At 37.2% G+C, this 22,085-nt stretch overlaps 1 protein-coding gene across 2 annotated transcripts in view; it reads right to left on the reverse strand.

Annotated features, from left to right (window-relative positions):
• LOC131065110 (DEAD-box ATP-dependent RNA helicase 57) overlaps positions 1-22,085 on the reverse strand; it is a 129,180-nt gene that overhangs the window by 8,981 nt on the left and 98,114 nt on the right. For both annotated transcript variants that reach the window (XM_057999531.2, XM_057999523.2), the window contains exons 8-9: positions 9,871-10,065; positions 9,595-9,685 (exon numbers count right to left, since the gene is read on the reverse strand). In XM_057999531.2, coding sequence (XP_057855514.2) covers positions 9,595-9,685; positions 9,871-10,065 — 286 coding nt within the window. The remainder of the gene's footprint in view (positions 1-9,594; positions 9,686-9,870; positions 10,066-22,085) is intronic.

Below are 22,085 nucleotides of genomic sequence, written 5' to 3' on the forward strand. Positions count from 1 at the left end.
CACATATCCTCATACGCTTAACTTGCAAACATACTTCTCCTTTATATAACCACTTTGGATGCTAAAAATCAATGCAATAAATCCATAGGTTGGCCACTCTTCAAAAATATGACTATTATTAGGTCGGCCAAACACATAATCCTTTTGCTCACCTTTGGAAAAAATTTAACTTCACAAAACTAATTCGCTGCATGCCAAAAACAAGTCATAAGTTCAAACACTGACCACCGAAGATAAAGGGAGCATTTGAACACACAAACAATCTTTTAGATCGGGCCATCAGGGGTCAGAGTTCACCCTTACCACCTTCCAAATGATATGCCTATGCAAAATTTGTGCAGAGAGACAACTACATCAAGGGTCAGGGGTCGAGAGTTCTTCCTACCTCATTCCAAACAACTTCAAACAAGTCAAGGCACATGCCCAAGTAGCGATGGTTAAAGACCAAATCAGTGGTTGGGGATTAGGTGTTAGTCTTAACACGTTCCAATAATCTTAAAAAAGGTTAAACCACAAGCTCAAACATTGACAACCAATGACCATGTTCATATCAAAACATGCAAATAGGACACTGAACTCCCGAGAGTCGAAGCCCGATACGCTTAGAATGCTAAACTTATCCTACAGAAACTGTTGTTCAAGCTGAAGTTCATATTGAACATTTGTTTGTAATTCCATTAATTGAATTAGTAGTGAATTCACCTATTACGATTAGTAATTGGTAAAATATTGCATGAATTATTTACAAAGATCAAAAGATCTTATAGAGTTTACAAAGACGATGTTTCTAAATAAGAAACAATCGTAAAAATAGAAAGAATCTACTATTACAAGATATTTACATAATTGACCATTATTAATAAGAATATAACATAATCTAACACCCTCCCTTAATGGTCAATCTGTCAACAACACCAAGCTGCCCCCTGAATTTAGCAAACTTATCTAGGCTGAGAGACTTGGTGTGAATGTCTGCAGTCTGATCCGCAGTTGGAACATACTGCAATTGAACTAATCCGTCTTCAACAAGCTTCCAAATAAAATGACAATGAGTTTCCACATGCTTGGTTCTTTCATGGACATGATTCTTGGCAAGTTTGAGAACTCCTTGATTATAACAAAACAAGGGAGTCGGACCTGCTTGAGATATTTGCATATCCGCAAGCATCCGGCGAAGCCAAACTGCCTCACAAGCTGCCTTAACTACTCCTCGATAGTCTACTTCTATCGAGGAGAGAGCCACTACCTGATGCTTTTTACTAGTCCATGTGACTGCACCAGATCCCAAACTGAACAAATTCCTAGATGTTGATTTCCTGTCATCAATCGAACCTTCCCAATCTGAATCTATGAAACCACTGAGTCTAGGATCGTGACTCATGGTGTAAAGAAGTCCATAATCAGAAGTGCCCTTCACATAACGCAGCACGCGCTTCCCTGCTACCCAATGATCAACCTTGGGGGTTGTCATGAAGCATGAAATGTAGCTAGCTCAATGCAAAACTAAGATCAGGTCTAGTGGTAGTGAGATAGATGAGACTCTCCACTAGTTGTCTGAATATTGTTTCATCTACAGGAGGAGAATCAAACTTGGATGACAACTTCAGTCCTTTCTCCATAGGCGTCGAAGCAAGTTTACAATCCTGCATTCGAAACCTGTCAAGCAAGTTCCTGGCATACTTAGACTGTGAAATAAAAATGCTACCATCAGTCTGCCAAACCTCAACACCTAAACAATAATGGAGAAGCCCCAAATTTGTCATGTCAAAAGCCTTGCACAGGTCTTGTTTGATTTCTACAATCAAATGTGTTGAACTGCTAGTAATGATCACATCATCAACATAGACAACAAGAAAGAGAACGTCATTGCCAAAGTACTTGATATAGAGATTAGTGTCAGAAGGGCTACGTTGAAAACCATGAGCAACCAAGTACTAATCAATCTTGATGTACCACACGAGGAGCTTGTTTGAGTCTATAGAGTGCTTTCATGAGTCTACATACTTGATGTTCTTTGTCGGCAACCTTGAAACCAAGAGGTTGCGTCATGTAGACTTCTTCCTACAACTCACCGTTGAGGAAGGCACTCTTAACATCCATCTGATGGACTTTCCATCCAAACTGAGTTGCAATAGCGAGAAGAAGACGAATTGTACTCATCTTGGCAGTACGAGAAAAAGTCTCCTCATGATCAATGCCCTCCCGTTGTGTGAATCCTCGAGCAACCAATTTGGCCTTGTATTTATCCAAGGTACCATTTGCATGATACTTGACCCTATACACCCATTTGCAACTAATGGGCTTCTTCCCTAGAGGAAGATCAGAAAGAACCGAGGTGTTGTTCTTCAGAAGGCTCTGGTATTCTACGTCCATTGCATTTTCCCACTCTGGAATCCCTTTTGCCTCTGCATATCTCTGAGGCTCTTAAAAACTATGAATGTTGGCCATGAGAGAAAAATTGACTGTAGACTGTTGATAGAAGATGATTTAGTTGCGAAGGCATGCTCAAGAGAATCACCCGTATCCACAAATCTGTAAAGACCATGATCCTCAATGCCAATAGCTACAGTAGTGCGTGTCGCACGATCAACAATCGAACACTCGTGTGCACTGAATATCACATCAAGCTAAGGAGAGTGCCACATAATCTGGCTCACGAAGAGAAGGTTCAGTTCCATGCCAGGAATGTAGTATACATTGAGGAATATAAGATTCCTCCCACCAAACTGTATCTAAACGTTGCCCTTGCCGACAACAATATACTCTTCACCTCCTCCAAAAATGACTGAATCGATGTAAGGAGAGAAGTTTGTAAACCAATCACGCTTGTGAGTGAAATGTCGAGATGCACTAGAATCTTTATACCAGGCAAAAGACTTCACATGGTCTGCAAGTCTTTTAGCCATGAAGGCGTAAAAGGCACACTCTTTCTGCTTTGTGTGCTCAACGACATTGGCTTTAGGCTGAGACCCTCCCTGATTCCATTGTTTGGAAGCCAAACGATTGCGAAAATCCTTGATAATGTGGCCATATTTATGACAGTAGTTGCATTAAACCTTCTTCTTCTTTGAACCATCCTGAGACTAACTGGAGCCCTTCTGCTAAGATGACTGAGATGACTAAGATTTGCCTTTATCCTTGTGAAAGGATTTGGCTGCAAAGGCTTGCTCTGAGGAGGACGAAGTGGCACTACTACGAAACCGTTGTTTCCAACGATCCTGCTGCAGAAGTTTGGTGCACAACTCTGCAAATTTCAGATCAACATTTGTTGAAGTAATGTTGAGAGTTTCTATGAAGCGCTCATAGGATTTTGGTAGACTTTTCAATTTGTTCTTATTCCTTCAATTCTTGTTTTCAATAATTAATTGGTTTCTATTTTAGTTAGCTCGAAGGTGTCATTTATGTGTGTTTAAATTAGTTTTCTTCTTCCTCTCAAAAAGTCTCATTTGCAAAGCATGGCTGTTAACAACCCGCTGCACGTATCCAAGGCAAAAACATAGGCAAGTAGTTATTTCCTATATGCATAGAACTAAGACATTAATCTTTGATAATGGGAATATTATACCTATATTGACTTGATCTCTCTATGCTGCTCTATTGTCACACAGAACAAAAAAGCAACAAGTTAAACGAACGTAGGATTTGAAGTGCACACGGTTATACTTATAGGGAGGGAGGGGGGGAGGAGAGACGAGGGTGAATCAGTATAACAACAAATTTCACCAACTTAACTTTTTCAACTTCAATCACAAGTATATAACTTATCTCATTAATGTATCCATTGCATACCAACATTCATATGTGATCTAACTAATAAGAACACAAGTAGAACACAAGATATATACGTGGAAACCCTTATGGGAGAAAACCACGGTAAATCAATGCTTTTACATATTTCTAATTTAACAATATTTGTAGGCACCAACCCCTAACATTGTTTGTGAGAACCAACCCACTGGAGCACCAACTCCCAAATATGATTTGTGAGCACCTACCCAGTGGAAGCACCAACTCCCAAATCTGAATTTTGTGAGCACCAACCCACTGGAAGCACCAACTCCCAATTCAGAATTCGCGAGCACCAAACCACTTCATATAAATCTGTTTTTCCACCTAATAATGTTGCTATCTCAACAGAGGATGGACAATTTGATCTTCTCAAATCTGCATATATTCCTTCCTCACATGCATATACTCTTCTTCATAAATCTGCAACTATTCCTTTCACAACTGTATCTATATTCTTAGTCAAAAATCTGCATATGCCTGCTATAATAAATCTGCCATGACTTCTTCACAGCCTGCTATAATAAATCTGCATATAACTCTTACAGCTCACTCCCTTTTTGATATTTTCATAATACCTTTTCACACACAACTTTATATTTCTTACACACTTATGTTCACCACTTACACTTTATATCTTTCATATGTCTCTTTACAAGGATTGTGTCTCCTAGAAAACGGCGTGACTTTTAGCATGTGTTTTTTTAATAAACAAATTACATTATAGAATCACAACTCTTCAATAATACGTGCTTTGTGAAAGATAATAATACGTATTTTAAATGAACCGCTATCAATAGTGAATCTCTGCCTCTGACTAATTTTAGTTGCTGTCTTAAACCACGATTTCTCTTTATAAACAAAACTCTGCCACTCTTCCATACGTCCTTTCTCTTCACGACAAATATTAAGATGTGTTATTCTTAATCGCTTAGTTCTTTAAAACTAGTTGCTGTCTTTTATAATAAATTTCTGTCTACTTTGCTCCTTTATTAGTAGAGTCGATATCTTTATATTATTGCTCCAATAGATAATTTTAACAAATTGCATCTCATAAGCTTGAATCGCTTCTTGCCCATTTCTTCGATTTCTTCTCCCGTAGTCTTTTCCGGTCATCCTTATATCGCTGATAGTAAAACCAAATTGCTGTATATCTGACTCGTACTCATTTTTGTTATTTGCATGAAGTCGACCATACAGAGCTTTACGTGACATATCCTTTATGCTCAATATTATTCATCATCGCTGCTTGACTTTAATGAAGTGTTGCCATTAATACAAATGCTATTGTAATATGTAGTCGATTACCAAGTGCATAGTGATTCACATCACCCATTCAACCAACCACTGTAACCTGGTCGCTGTCTTCAACGTGAAATAGGAAGAATCGTAATGCAACATACTCGCTGCTCACTCTCACATGTAATCGCTGACTTTTGAATTATACAGATCGCTGCTTTAACTTACTTGCTCCCCTTCATTCGTTTACTATTCTTTTCATTGAATCGCTGCCTTGTAATAAATATATTTTATTGTTGATATCATATAACCGATAAACATGTTGATCACCAGTTTGTCTTGCATTTATCAAGGCTTTAACCTCATTCAACCTGCAATGTTGAATCACTAAAAATATGTCTCCATGAAGTCACACTCATGGAATATGAAGTCCGAGTTCATATAATATCGTTGCTCTGTTAATTACAAATCTGGGCGCTGCAATACAGAGTTGATATCTTTGTAAGTTTGTTGCTCTTTCTTTGATGAATATAGTCGCTGCCTTTGAATATCATCTCTGCCACATTGTGTGTCTATTGTAGCTTGTATACATCAGCATGTTGCCGTAATAAAGTCGCTGACTTTGGAATTTCTATTGCTTAATCGCACTTCATTGCAATCGCCGCTTTATTTAATCTCTGCCTACCAAGATCACTTCACAATCTCCTTTGATCTCCTTAGCATCAACAAAGGCTTATTTGATTGTTAATATTCCAATATAAGAACCAATCGCACAACTGGACCGATTGGTTCTGTTTTTGTCTGAGGATTATTGAGTGCTATCATACACTTAAGTTATCTGCTGACTCAGGGCTCCTACATATTTCCTTTGATGATTCTTTCTAATGATATCTTCAATGCCCCGATGATGATCCCCATGATACTATAATTATTTGATTGTTTCTTCAGATGCTTTGTATTATACAAAACCGCTTCACATTCTTATCTTATCACTGCTCATTATACTCTTGTATATATTCATCATTGTCTCAAATTGCTGCATTAATGTAATCACTGATATTCTTCAAACCAAATGACTGTGGGGTATATTTCCTTCATTCTCTATCTCAATCTTCCGTGAGATGCTGGGACATGGTTTGTCTTATTTCTGTTGGTTGATATCAGTATCATATATTCCCATATGCTTTCCCATATGCTTTGGTCATTGCTTTGACATCAATGACAAATCTTATCCATACAAGAATGAATCCCTTTGACATCAAGGATGACTTCAACTTCACTTTCCCATCTTGACATCAATGACAAACAATTCCAACAGGATTCATATCTATTATTGGTGATTGCTGCAACGAACTATCCATTAAATTTATGGACCAATCAGCAACACCCACAATAAAAGTTTTGAAAAATTGAGATACATATCCCCCTTCCTCTTCATCGGGAACTTATGCCTCATTTCTTTGCTCTAGCTATTATTTTGTTTCTTTATTGTGCAAATTTTCAAACAAAATGTTTTCAAAGACAGAAAACCCGATTTTGGTTTTACATCAGAATGGCTGCCACCAAAAAACCTTTTCAGACAATATATTCTGTGCCTTATTTCAAGTGTTATGGATTCTAGAAGAATACACTAAGTGAACTTGGGAGGCATTTTGATTCAGTAAAAACTAAAAACCTCTATAAACACCAAAGATTACCTTGCCTATTGAAAAATACAGTCAGCTTACAATGAAAGCCAGCCAAATTCAAAAAATGGCTGCTCACGATCTACCTTTACTGACAAAGCATCAATGCTCATGAAAGCTGGTGTAAAACCCCTGCTATTGGTGCAAAAGAAGCCCTGAATTGCAAATTCAGAAGCTCCTAAAATTAAACAAACACAATCCCTGATGCTCATGTACAAAGAGCCCCCAGTATAAATTTGACAGCTGCACTAATAAAAGTTTAAGAACAGCTGGAGAAAATACAATCACCAATGGAAGGCTCATTGTTGCCGCAGGAGGTAAAAAAATCAATTTTGAATGTTTGAAATTTGTTTTTATACTAAGGGAAAGTTCTTATCTTCATCTTGTTTTGGTCTTTGTCTAATATTTTAATGCCAGGTTTCTTATTTTTCAAGAAAATGAATCCTATATTTCATTAAGAAAACGGAAGGTTTGCACATCAGTTCAAAGGTAGGGCTTTAAAGACACACCTTCTTATGAGGAAAGGGAAGTAAGCAGCTGATCATGAGCCTCAACAGGAAAAGAATTATCATCTTTAAATAACCATGGTAGTTTAGGTTTCATTGTCAAAGCCAAATTTTATTTGAAATCCTTCAATTTCCATAGATTCACTGAGATTGGTGCCATCCAGCAAAGTTGCCTTCAATCTAGACCTCCCTAAGAGAGCAGTAGCAGAAACCCAAACAGTTTGATGAGAAGTTTTAAAGTTATCTCTATCAACCAAGAATGTCCTAAAAGAAAACTTTACCAAGAAAGAGGAACAATTAAAAGAAATTGGAAGTTAACCTGAAACCATTTCAAAAGCTCCTAGTAGTAGGAAATTTCCAGAAGATGTAGTCAGTCAACTTATCTCCTCCACAAGTAACACAAGAAGAGTCAAATAGACCAGCTTTTATGAAGTCTAATTATCACTAGTAAACCTTGAATCATCAAGAAATGTCCCAAAACTGTGTTTGAAAGTGGTTCTTCTTTTCTAAATGGACCAGCAGTATTTGTGTCATCTTGCTTTGGGATCCTTAAGTCCACATTGATTGTTCTGGTCAGAGGCCATTGCTGTAATGCATCTCTCTTGGTTATAGATGTGCTTTGCTTCATAATTAAGGGTGGTCTTCCTGCCATTCCATTTCTAATCCCTCTAATTCGGTCCCAATCCTTGAAGCTGCAACCTGAAAAGGCAACTTTCTGTTTATCATTCTTAAATGCTCCTATAAAGCAGATACATCTCCCATGCTTGGTTAAGTTTGCACCTAATCCCTCTGATTTGGCCCCAATCCTTGAAGCTGCAACCTGAAAAGGCAACTTTCTGTTTATCATTCTTAAATGCTTGTAAAAAGCAGATACATCTCGCATGCTTGGTTAAGTTTGCACCAAATGTACCGCTGGTGTTTACCTGTGTTTCTTAAATTGTGCAAACAAAACAGTACTTTCGCATAATGACAAGGTACCACATTAAGCCTGCAAAGTCTACGTAGGTTGTGTAGCTGGATCCTCATTGTGTGGCCCCTCATGCTACCATTGAAGGATTTTAGAAACAAGTCCCCACACATCCCATATTTACTCGAGTCATGTTGATCTGATAGGTATAAGGCATTGGCATTGCCCATAAATTATAATATCACAAATATGGAACACTCTATTGATAACCTTCATATGATGAGTGTTTATCACTCTTTGGCACAAGAATCTTCCATGGAGCTTCACCCTCTACCATTCTGACCATCCAATTCCATGCAAGGGCTGTTCCTCATGCTCTAATGTCGGGGTTGCCTAGTGCCTCATTATTCCTCTGACAAGTGCACTCATCCCAAGTTACCATAGCTGAACCTTTTACTCTCCTTGTTTGACCTAAACAAATTTCCTAAGGAACCTTCTCTAGTATTTATAGGCTGATTGAAAGATGAAATGAAAAGAGTAGTAGTACATTTGTCATCTGCTAAAGCCTAAGATTATAGCAAATTAGCAATCATAACTTTTCAAGCAACCAAGGGATCAATGATATTCACGAATTGCAGCTTCCTCTTATATCTATCCATTATCCAATGCCATTGATTAGCTGTTATAAATTGAATACCAGACACCTAAATATCATATGATTCCACCTGCCTTTATGAGTATCCGAGTACAATTTAACCAAACTGGAAAGCGACCAAACTTAACATTAAGAAGTTGGCAATGCCCTGGCAGCAAAATGCCTCTTATTTTGTCCCTCAAGTCTGGCCATCTCCTATTGACATTAAGAAGTTGGTTACATAATAACAGCAAAATGCCTCTTAGTTGTCCTTCAAGTCTGGCTTCCTTCAAGAGATAACCCAGTACATCAAAGGTAGTTACATATAATTAATGAAGATGACAGCAATCCTGGCAGATAGAACTTTGTAAATGGATACACCAAAAGATTTCCCATTGACATTGATTCTTGTAGTAGCCTGTACAAAGAGAATCACTACTGCACTGCCAATTTCAGCCAATCTGACATATTCCACATGCAGTTCAATTCAGTTCTTTAAGGATTTACAATAACTCGTTTAATATTTCAAATTAGAAGCCTTTTGGATGGATTCATGTGTCATTCTTCCCTCTGATTCAATGTCATCTTTAAAGATTTTATTTAAGGGCACAGCCCACATCCATACACACACACCTTGTACAATTACATCATACAAATGCCTCATTAAGATGCATGCGTCCACCCTAGTGACTCTGACTAAAGCTAATGATTTAAAAAATAAGAGATAAAAAAGAAACTACAAAAGAACAGATAACGTTCAAGAATATAGAAAACACAACAGATGGCAGTGCTGCACATCAGCAAATCAGTTCCACTAATGAAATCATAATGACATACCTCCTTGAAAATTTGCCTGAGGGCAAGAAGTTTCCCTTCCTCACTTCCAACAAACAGTAGTCTTTGTTGTATCAACTGTGAAGCTGAATTTCTGGAATTTTATATAGAGAATGGATCAACAAACAGAAGTAGTGCATAATGCAAAGAAATCTATTTGGTCCTTCACATGTTAAATGCTTATAACTGATTTAGTGTGATATCACGACACCCTATAAAGACCCAACATAAGAAAAGTGCACAAGAGGGAATATTGAGCATCGAGTAAAGATAACTCACTTTCTACCAACAAGTATTCGAATTGGATCATGCATGATGGTTCGAGCAAGCTCCTCAACAGAATCAGGTAAAGTAGCACTGAATAATGAGCGGACAACTGAAGGACTCGAACAAGCATTTACTACTGAATCAATTTGTTCAACAAACCCAAGTTCAAACAACTTATCTGACTCATCAAGAATAAGATATTCAACACTGCATCAAGAGAATTGAAAACCCAATCATTGATTATTTGGACAAAAATACTTTCAAAATTGTACACTTCCTTACATCATCAGTAAATTAAACTACTGGGTATGGTTTCACCAATAACTCAAAGACTACACAAACACAAGATAAAATGAAATCTGGCAATGAAGACGATACAAAAAGCATTTAAATTCAAAGGTTCCTCTTTGCTAATTTAAAAAGAAAGGTAAGGCGATAAGAACCACAGCAAGATAATGATCAGAAAGCTCAAATTAATGCCTAAAAATAGTGATCCATGAAGTGCCAAACACCTGCCTCTACATTACAATTGCTCTTAATTGGACCCTTGTTCTACATTCAATATCACAATGAATCAAACTAAAAAGTAGTCAACAAAGGCGATATTGAAAAGTTACTAAGGAAATATTTTTCAACAATTTACCACAGGGACGCACTATTAGAGTTGCAGGATAAGATATAGTATTATTACATTTTATGATGCTGCTATATTTAAGTTGGCAGCCAGATGATACACACAATTGTAGTATGCAAAATAATTCTATTAGTTTCGTTAGTCGGCATAGTTAGTTTTCCGATGTAAGCAGTTGAAAGTTGTCAATGGTTGATAGTTCTCAACAAATGTCAACCACTATATATTTTTGTTGTAAACAGAAAAGGGACCGATGTATGAAACTTCCCTAAACTAGTTATGGATGGACTCAGTTGCGAAATATATCGAGCAATCTTTGTGTAATTGCTACCATGAATTCTTTATAGTTTTCGCATTCATTATACTATTTACTCCATGATATTCAATCAATTAGACTTAGGTAGTAAAGATTTGGCATCATCGGATCCAGGAATCGTGGTAGAATACAAATAGAAGTTGGTGAAAATGACAATCTAGCGGAAGAATCAGTACAAGCCAACAGAGAAAGAGAACACGACTCACATGGGATCTTGTAAACCTATGGAACAAATCTGTCAAGAAGCATTGTCAAAAGGAAGCCATCAAAAAACAAATCCCTCAAAACATAATTTGGAACAACTTGCAAGTAAACAATGAAGTAGACCATCTCTTGAGTTGATTGCCAAGACTCTCCTTGCACAACGTTTCATCATTCTACAAGATCTCAAGGCAAACAAAGAACAAGAAAAGCGCCATCAGCAAATACTACAACGATATGTGAAAAGGAGCTAATGGGAAGAATGCGACCATTGCAGATGGTTCCAGAAATTAATGCCCTTAATCCCAAAAAGGATGGGAAAAGATCACAAAGCAATCAGAAACCTAGAGAAAAAAGTTAGGTGGTCCCTGAGAATAAGGGAACAAAGGGAATGAATAAGATGACTAAAGGGAATAGTTGAAGAGAATGAAGGGTTTCTAATCGAAAGCCTAAGCCCATCCCAGACCAAAAACCGAAGTGTAAGTCAAATTTGTAGTTGGGAAGAGAAAAAGACTTTAACAACCGACGAATACACAAAGGTAGAGTGGGAAAAGATAGCAAGGCACTTACCACTTGAGGACAAAGCATACGTGGACCTTTCTAATCGGGTTGAGACATCAGCAGTACTATAAATACCCCAGGAAGAAGAGCATGACAAAGAGTCCACAGCTTCATCATTCTTAGAAACATACAAGAACAATATCCGACATATTGAAGAATTAATACTTATGGAAGAGCCAGTAGTAGGTGGAGTTAAGACTCAAAGTCCAAGGCAAAGGGCACATGGGAAAGATTCTAAAGGCAACCTGAGCATGCAAAATGCTGAGAAAGGGCGAGTAGAGGATTTTCACATGACCAAGACTGCAAGAAAAGCACCAAAACATACGAGTCAAAGCTCATCTTCTAGGTTCTAGGCATGAAGCTTGCATCAAGGAAAAAAGATGGTGACTCCCCTGACGAGTCCAAACGTAGAGGTAGAAACTCCCAAAATTTACAAGAAATGGATCAAAGGAAACTTTGAGGATGGGGATAAGTGTGGCTTGTATTGGCAACTATGATCCACTTACCTTCCTAGTCATCATGTTGACTATCTCTTAGAGGCTAACCCCCATACAAAAACAAGAGGTAGGTCACTGGTGGAATTGTATGGAGGGGTCCCCTCCCCAAGTGTGGTTAGCCCCATGGCCGTCATTCCATGTGGTTCTTGTTTACTTTGTAAGAATGTAGCATCCCCGTGGACCGATATGTGAGCCCTGTGATGTGGATGCATGAATTTATATGTTTTAATAAATGCTTTGTATTGGATATAGTTGCATATCAGTTGTTGGTATTGTTAAATCATGATTTAGAATGTGTGAAATTATATTTTCAATGCGGAAAGGAATATTGATCATGCGAGTGTAGTTCATGTTGAAATCTAATAAGGTGCCTTTGAAAAATAATATTGCTTTTAAGGAATTACATGTTTTTTGTTTTTCATGTTATCCTACTCAGTAGTAGATTGCATATATTACTGTCTATATTTTGGGTGACGTGTGGTTTCTCTAAATTGGGTGCAAGAAAGCTTCAGGTGTGGTGTCTGATCATCATGACCTTCATGACTTCTAGAAGTAAGTCAACCCTAGTGGGGAAGATGTAATGCCTACATATTCCTTGCCCTAAGATGTTTGTATTGAGCATTGTACTTTATGTATTTGGAGATGCTAGATGATCGCATTTTCATGCTTAAATGATGTATGTATGTTGGTTGTACAAATGTATCATGTTGTATCCCCATTGTAAAGTTATGTTGTGCTTCAGCTATCATGTACATGTAGCAAGTACACCTAATGTGGGAACTATGTATGTAGGTATATGGAATTCCTTCATGCAAATTGGCAAGTCTGAGTTATTCCCAATGGTGGATGATTCAGAGATGTCATATTGGGTCGTTCCATTATTATACCTAAGCATACTCGAATGGAGTATGGTATGTCATGTTTGACCCCATGTTAACTCAGATACAAATCAGAGGCAATTCCAAAGCCTATATATGTCGTGAATTATGACCTAGGATAGATGTTAGCTCGGAGTCATCTTGTCATTTTCAAAGCCCAATTGTGGTTGTACATCCTTGGTGGTAGTTTTTATGGGTTTGGCAAGTCCTGGTGACCAAACCCTAACTTGGGTTCGCTCATTGGTTGGGACACTAGCGCTAGCACAAGACCACGAATACAACACGTGTTTAGAACTACAACACTAGTCTAGGACTCTAGCACCAAATCTACACACTTGCGCCTGGGTGCTAGTATAGTGACCTCTCTAAGCACTAGTGTTCTCTAGTACCCTATTTTCCATCGTTTCAGGTTGTTTCCTAGGGAAACTTTGTCTATGAAATTTGTTTCTCCTAGGTTTCTCCTAGGCCTAAAGAGTGTTCCCGAATGGTTGTTTCATCAACAAGTATTGTACATCAATATTTGTGGCATCTCCTTGCCTCGGGAAGCATGTTGCCTAGAAGTGACTCATTGTCACTCCCATTGTTGGAGGGTTTGTGCATCCTAGTTATGTAGCTTCTTGTGTAGGTTGTTCCTTAGTTTAGGTGTCGCTTAGGGTTATTGAGTTTAGGTGATTGTTCCCTCGTCCTACTCCTAGTTTCATAAACCAATGGTTGCATTGTTTAGTAGAGGTTCACTAACTCCTAGTCATTCCATTGTTTGTGTGGGCTTCCATGGGTGTTGTAGAGTTCTTAAGTGCATCTTGGTCTGGATTGCAAGATGATGCTTCCCAAATCCTACCCAATATTGTTGTCATGAGAGAAAACAACTGTAAAATAGTACCCAATCGTCATTTAGGCATCATCCCACTATCATAGGTTCATTGCAGGGGTTTCATCCTACAATAAGTAAGTCTTCCATTGGTGCCACCTTGCTTGTAAAAATGGTGAGATTGTTTGTGTTGATGTTGCCCTTGTGTTGTGGTGTCCTCATGACACTTGTGTGCACATTGTTGTGTCAGTGTGACATGTTATTGTTGCATCTCACGTGTCGTTGCTATTATTTCTTTAAAAAAACGTCGTTTGGTCAGTTTTGTCCTAACTTGTGTTGGCTTGGGGCATTACAACTATCAGCAATTTATAAATCTCTTACCCACTAGATATTATCACAAGAAAGGAAGTATCATTTGCATGGGCAAAAGAACAAAGAAGGGATTTAATGAATTAAAGGTAAGTTTGATTAGTTCACCAATCCTTGCATACCATGATTGGAGTAAGGATTTTAATGTCCATGTCGATGCATCAAACTTTGGGATCAGGGAAATCACTAGCACAAGTAGGGCCTCAAAAATGTCGGCACTACCTCCTGTCGACGCCCTTCACATTCTACATGGACCACCAGCACTAATATACTTGGTCAATAAACCAATTATTCAAGTAGGGGTAACCAAATGATTATTACTACTACAAGAATCCACATTCACTATTATTGTACGGCCCAGAAAAAGTCATATCATAGCAAACCAATTGTCAAGAATAAAGTGAGTTGAACCCCTGAATGAAGATTTTTCAAATCCCCACTTATTTCAAATATCTGCACTACCACCTTGGTATGAGCACATTGAGGAATATCTATCTATATTTTGACAAATATTTTTGCCAACAAAAAGGAGAAAGCTAGCTCTGAAAAGCAAAACATTTCAACTCATCAACGAGCTCTTGTACAAAATGGGATTGGATCACATCCTCAAACGGTGTGTCATGTGTGAAGATATAAAAGCAGTATTGGAAGAAGCACACAAGGGATGCTACAACCAAAAAAGTCCATTTGGTCAATCTATGGTGGTTGATACTACATACAAATGCACAAGAATGGTTAGTTCGATGTGACACCTACCAGAGGATAGGGAAAATTTTGAAGAGAGACTATATGCCTCTCGCCATCATAATCATAAGAACTTTTTAAGTGATGGGAACTAGATTTTATTGGCCCAACTAAGGCTAGCCAATTGCACAAATGTAGATACATAGTTGTGGCCACTAAGTATCTAACCAAATGGGCAGAAGCTAGAGCACTACCAAACAATACAACACTCAACACTATGAGATTCATCTATGAACAAAATGTCACTAGATATGGTATCTCCATTCAAATCACTAGTGACTGAGGAGGCCACTTTGTGAATCATGTCATTCAATTGATGAGGACCAAATCCAAAATATTTCACACCCTCTCAAGCCAATACTACCCAAAAGAAAATGGTCAAGCAGAATCGACAAACAAAGTACTCATCTCAACCATCCACAAATCTTGTGGTATTGAAGGAACTAATTGAGAGGAGAAGCTAGACATGCTACGGATGTATCGAACAAAGTATAAAGTGACTACAGCTAAAACCATCCCAGTTAATGTATGGCCAATAAGTTTTGGTCCCTGCTAAGCATATGGTGCCAAGCTTGAGAATCACAATGAACTAATTGGGTGATACTGAAAGCTTAAAAGAAAGACTCTCTCAAGTAAATAAGCTCAATAAACAAAGAGTGTTAGCATAGGAATAGCCATGAAATAAATAGTAACGAGCTTCATTTAGGCATATCAATTTTCCTATTATTAAGCAAACAACTATTTTGACTAATTTTTTTCTAACATTATATTATTTAATATGCCATCTTAGCTTATACCTATGTTACCAATATTAGTATAGGTGCAAGTACGGGTAAACGTATTGGGCATGCTATTACGATAATTTCTACCTTAGGTGCAGGTACAAGTTTGGAAATTTAAAATTATATAATATTAAATACTGGGGTTTGCGAGTGGAGATCTCAATGGGATCAAGAGACAACACCCCTCATGGATGCTTGGGGGCCCCAACAAAGAGCCATAGGGAACTCGAGGTATCAAGGCTGTTCCCTAAGGAAATGAGAGGCCAAACCAAAACCAAACCCATGCTCAAACCAAGCCCATCCGATATAAGGGGATTCCCAACAAACCTGATAACGGACTTGTACTAGATAGACCAAGTGTACCTCTAAGTTTGAAAATTTGTCACTTTCAAAAAGTTCAGTTATAACATCAACAACCTAGTCAGCTGCAATTTTAAGGAAAAATATCTTTATTATTGGCCAATTAATGGATGTAGTGGTGATGATTCTAGAAGCATCAATATGCTTGGTTTTGACATGATAGACTAGATTCTTCACCATCTTGAGCAGTCCTCTGTTGTCCAATAAAAGTGAGGTTGATCTTGTTTGGTCAAGTTGGAGATCAACCAATATCTTTCATAACCACACAACTATGTAATCTGTACAAACATGTGCCTAATTTTTTCTTCAATGGAAGATAAAGCAAAGCTCTCCTAAACGAATATCTAATTCTTTTGGAGCAAATTCCTAGTATATTTGGCAAATCAAATATTCTAAGAGGCCAACTTAGATGCTAACTCACTCTCCAACCTCACAATAGATGAAGTAGCCACCTTAGATTTGGCTCTTGCTTAGTTTGGGAGTATGGGGTGATTGTTCAATACTTGTGTGTGGCGATTTCACTGATGACATTTGATGTGAAACCAATTGCTTTTTCCGAGGCATGAGCGAACTCACTTCCCTTCTTTTTGCCCTCATATCAGTCATTTATGTTTTGGCAAGCTTTGTACTTGCTACATTTTTCCTGCCACATTTAGCCATGTGGCACCTTCTGTTGGTATCATTTTGACTCATGTCTTGTCATCACCAACTCAAATATTTATCCCATACCTTATAAAGATTGATATTTCTACTACTTTAGTGCAAACTCTAAATGTTTAAAGGCTCCACTTACAGTACTCATTAATTCCATATCAATGGAGTGTCCCAGCTCTCCCGGCTTGTGCAAGATGCAACCTCATTTGGCTATAAAGGGGCCAAGTAGCAAGTTTATAAGCATTCAGATTATGAATTCAGATAAGATTAATCTTGGAGTAGAGATGGACACTCCTATTTGGCTTGTGAGCTTGCAACATCAAATGGCATTCCTAGGCTTTATCATTGAGATTGGAAGTATCTTTTCTTGCACCAAATGGCTAGATGTTAGAAGCAATCGAAATGGTTCTAGGCGTGAAATTTCTGGTAGCAGAGGACTGTCATCGAGTGAACATCTCGTCAAGGTTTGCAACTTCCCTGCTGGACTTGGGAGAGCCAAAAGGGATTGTATTGGCATTGGTTCAGTCTTTGGTGAATTCAAAGTTTCTAGGGGAATTAGATACAGTGTTAGCAGTGGCTCGATTGGGGGTTGATATATTTGATATCTCTTGTTTTCTCAATCAAGGAGCACCATTGATATGGCATCCAATCCTGGGTAACTTCAAGGCAATTTCAATTATGGAGTATCACAACAAAGTGGTTGAAGGCTGCTCATTTCCCAAGAACATAACAAACATCAACCCTTCCCAAGGAATGGAGTGGATGCACGCTTTCATGCACAAGGTAGAGCAAGAACAACCACCTTCGAAACCAAGGAGCAGTCCATTGAGCTGAAGCCATAAATTTTATACTTTGGGCCTTCCATTTTGTTTATCTTGTCCGAATCGATACATAGTTTTTAATAATGAGTTAATTTCGGACATCTTCCATTTTGTTTATCTTGTCCTAGTCGATATATAGTTTTTGATAATGAGTTAATTTCGGACATCTGCCCATGTTAGGGACTTTTTGATATTACCAAAACTTTGTTTGCTTATGTGCTCATCTCAGGAGCTATGCTGTTTGGGTTTTGTTTATAAATTTGATGTAATATCTTAGCATGTATAAACTTTCTACTAATAATATAGCTACCATTTATATATATATGATCTATGATATCCTTTTCTCATAAAAATATATTTTCAAAGTTGAAAGACAACTTTGAATGGATAACCATCACAAAAAATGACTTGACAGGAAAGGTCAACCATCAAATTTAGGCCCTACAACAGCACCTTAGAAACTACCTGTTAATCTATCCCCACAAACAAGGCTTGAAGTAATTCTAACTGCAACACATAGGAGAGCAAACACGGACCTTATTAGAACAATCTAGCATCAACCTAAGTGTACAAAGACAGAGAGATCCTGCAAATGTCAAGCCTAAAATCTGATCCGAATAATATGGTTTGATCTCCTGAACGCCCAAAGTGTGTTGAGCCACAATTAGTGTCAGTTTCTAGTAATCAATTAGGGGGTCCCAATGTCTCTCAAGAATGTATTATTCCTTGCAAAACAGCTGTCTACCATCACTGTACTAAAAGACTGAATGACAAATCTTGATCAGTTCTCCACATATTGTTAAACTCTGCAATATTATTAATGGTGGCAATAAAAATAAAAGATGGCAAGCACGATTACAGTCCTCTGTTGTAATATCCCTTTTTCAGTCCATTCCAACATTCTTGTAATGTTCCAAAAATCTTGGAGAGCGCCAACTTTTTCAAAAAGGAATTATAATAGTGGCAGTGAATTCAGGAGACCAAGATGAGTCCAAGGGTAACATTTTCAGAACACTACACATTATGGAGAAGTTTGTTATTTTTGGAAAGCACCCAATTTCATAAAGCTTGATATTCTGAGAACTTAAGGTTATTTTGGCATGATTGGAATTCATACTTGGACCATTCTAATATTTCCATAACTTTGGGCAGATGTGCGAAAAAATAATTAAATAGTTAAATATTAAGTTCTCGAAAAGTAAAATTTTAAAACAACTTATATTCAATTATTTAAAAAGGAGACATTAAGTAACTTAAGGCTTCCAAAAGTAAATTATAAAATAAAAATCAATTGATGAGAAATTTTAGAAAGTTCTAAAGCAGGTGCAAAATATGATATCTAGAAGGATGTAAAGGGGTTATAAAAGGAGGTTGCGAGGAGACATTTCCGCATTCTTGGTATTTGAATTTTCTTGAAACCTAGTTGTGGAGGTTGAGCAAGTTTGTGCAACAACAGTCTAGGACAAAAACCCTAAGACAAAGATTGGTTTCGAGGAAGGATTTCTCCCTAGCCAATCCAGAGATGGATTCACATAGGATTCACAAGTATTTTGATTGTTTGAAGTTTTATAAATTTGTGCCTAAGTATTGCAATAACTATTCTATATCTGAGTATGCCTACAGAAGCTGCTAAGAATAAACTTATTACAGATTTGCAAGGCAAATAATAAATTAGTGAAATTGAGTTTATTCGTCACTGCTGAGCTGACTACTTTACAGCCATACCTTTCACACTGCTAGCCACACCATTTTCCATGTTCAAATCTGTTGTGCTATTGGAAAGGAGGTGTGAAAACAATAAAGAAATTTATTAATTTTTATTACTGATTTGGGTGGGCCCAAACCTAGCCACTCCTTATGGGAGGTAATTCATATTATTAAAGGAGCTTGAGGATAGTGGCATGAGAGGGATAAGGAAACAATTCCTTTTATATTTGCTTTTTTGGATCTGCTAAGTCTATTGCCCTTTAAGGGTGAAATATGGTGATTAAGGAATGAGACTCTGCCCAAGACCGAGGTAAACTTCATTAACTACACCAGCCGCCCCTGTTTATGCAACATTATCCTTCCAATCTGGTGTGCAACAGCAAGTTGGAGAAATACAGAGGTCTGATATACAGGGATAGCATTGAATACAACCATCTATGAGGCCAAAAGAGCTGACTTGTCAAATTTCCAATGCACGTGAGAGTCTTCGAGGATTCAAGATTAGCAAAATTTACCTTTCAGATCTGTATTTGCATAATAAACTTTTATCAGCAACTAAAGTGTTGAAAGTCAAGTGTTTGTAAAAATGTCAATGACTATCTCTATGTATGGGAATTGTTCATGATCAATATTGATAGTTGCAGCTGTTCTAAACCCTTCAAATCAGATTTATTGATTTTATGATTTCCAAATTGTTTGACCAAATGTCTATGAATTTAAGCAGAAGTATACACAAGTTTGTGAAAAAGATTGGTAGGGGTTATTATACGTTACAATTTATATTCAAACTCTCAAGCCATTTTGGGCATACCCGTGGCTTGCATGCACAAATATCTTGAAAGACGAGAACCTCTTGCACTATATGATTAAGAGATTGGACAAGGCCCTTTTATATTCATCATTTGTTTATCAAAAGCTAATTATTTTATATTTATTCTTATTGTAATACAATACTTAATGCTGATTTCCTTGCGATGCTTTTGTTTTTTATAGGACATTGCTAAGTTACCAAGTACTTGCATTTGGGGTCTCAAAACTGTGCTGGGTCGTCTTGGGAGCAAGAGTGGCAACAACAGCTTCTTGGGAGCAGCCAAGGAACAGGACCCTAAACCCAAGCTGACCAAGACGCTTCCTAGCCGCTCCCACAAAGCTCTCGGGCACTCCCAAGTGCTCCCACAAGCGTTTGGATAAGAAAAGCTGTCATTTTAAAAAATAAAATAGAAAAACTTGTTTAATCAAATAACATAAAATGAAACCCTAAAAAGTTGCCTAAGCGTTAAAATCACCCTTCACTTTACAAACGCAACACCATTTCACAAAAACACACCCTTACTAAGCCATTTTTGCATTTAGAAAGGTACCTGGTTTTTTCGAAGAAGTACAATTACAAAGTCTCAAAGGGTTAGATATAGCTTGCACAAATGAGATCTAGTGATCTAAAGTAAGTACTTTAGCTATTCTTTTAGTTTTCTAATGAATTTTTCAAACTTTTAATGAATTTTTAAAGTTTAAAAAATAAATAAATCAAGATTTTTTATAATGTTTTTGGTGTTTGTTTTGAATTTTTATTAGTTTCTACATATTGTAGGGTTGTAATTATTTATTTTTTAATCTAAAATTTTATAATTTCTTATAATAGCAAATTGCAATCTATTTGGAATGGCCACTAGTTCAAGTTAAGTGGGCATTGAGACAAACAAACAATTTAAATATGATCAAGCACCTTCTCTATGAAAATATGTTACAATGTTTGATTAACTTTCAAGAGGTGGGGCTTTTATTTGGAATTGTAAGGAGTGCAGAGTCCAAATTTGGAGCTCATATAGTCAAGTGAAAGCTCCCTTATGTACTAATAGTGGGCATGGAATTAGAATATGTGAGAGAAACAATAAGGAGTTGACAAAATTAAAAAATATGGTCTTCATTAAAGAACAAGAAGTGGATGTTGTGGATGTTGTGAATGAGAGAGAAAAACTAAAATCTCATCCTTTAACAAAGAGAAGATCAATGGAGACACCTACAAATCTAGTGATGGCCTCCTAATATCTTTTCTTGGAGATGCTCTCTATCCAAGAAGAAGATCCCTATACTTCTTACCACAAAGAAGGCCCACTAGTTAAGCCATTTCATAATGAAACTGGAGACATTGCAAAGAGAAAAATTGCACATTGCATTTATGCGCATGGTTATCCTTTCAACTTGGTCAAATAACCATATTGATGGCAACCAATAATTCACCTTCTAATTTCATAGAGCATGGGTATGAAAAGGTGTGCACTACCTTATTGGAAAAAGAAAAAAAAATGTAGAGACATCACTCAAACAAATCAGGGATTCTTGGATTGAAACAAGATTGTCTATTATTTCTAATGGATGGAAAGATTGCAAACACCTACCTTTAATAAATATTATTGCAATATCTCCCAGAAGGAGCAATGTTTTCTAAGACAATTGATTGTGAGGGACAAATCAATAATGCAAAATTCATTTCTAAACTCCTCGTTGAGTTCAAAGAGATGGCAGATCTTGAAAATATTGTCCAAGTCATTACGGACAATGCAAAAAATTGTAGAGCTGTAAATGCTTTGGTTGAGGAAAGGTATGCACACATTTTTTGCACACCGTGTATCCTACACTCCTTTAACTTAGATGCAAGCAATTTGCACTCAAATAGAGTGGTTGAAAGTTATACACATTGTATTAGAATAATTAATTCTTTTAGTCAGTTACCTTCTTTTGTGGTTCTATTAATGGTCATTTAGTTAGTCATTAGTCAACTATTGCTTCTTTTATAAGAACGCATAGCTTGCTTTTTAGTTTTATGCTCTTTAGCTTTATTTAGTGTTTTAAGCTTTTTTAAGTTTTAGATTAATGATTTGTTCTTTTTAGAACACCGTC

The sequence above is a fragment of the Cryptomeria japonica genome, chromosome 1 (assembly GCF_030272615.1).
Source record: "Cryptomeria japonica chromosome 1, Sugi_1.0, whole genome shotgun sequence".
Taxonomy (NCBI): domain Eukaryota; kingdom Viridiplantae; phylum Streptophyta; class Pinopsida; order Cupressales; family Cupressaceae; genus Cryptomeria; species Cryptomeria japonica.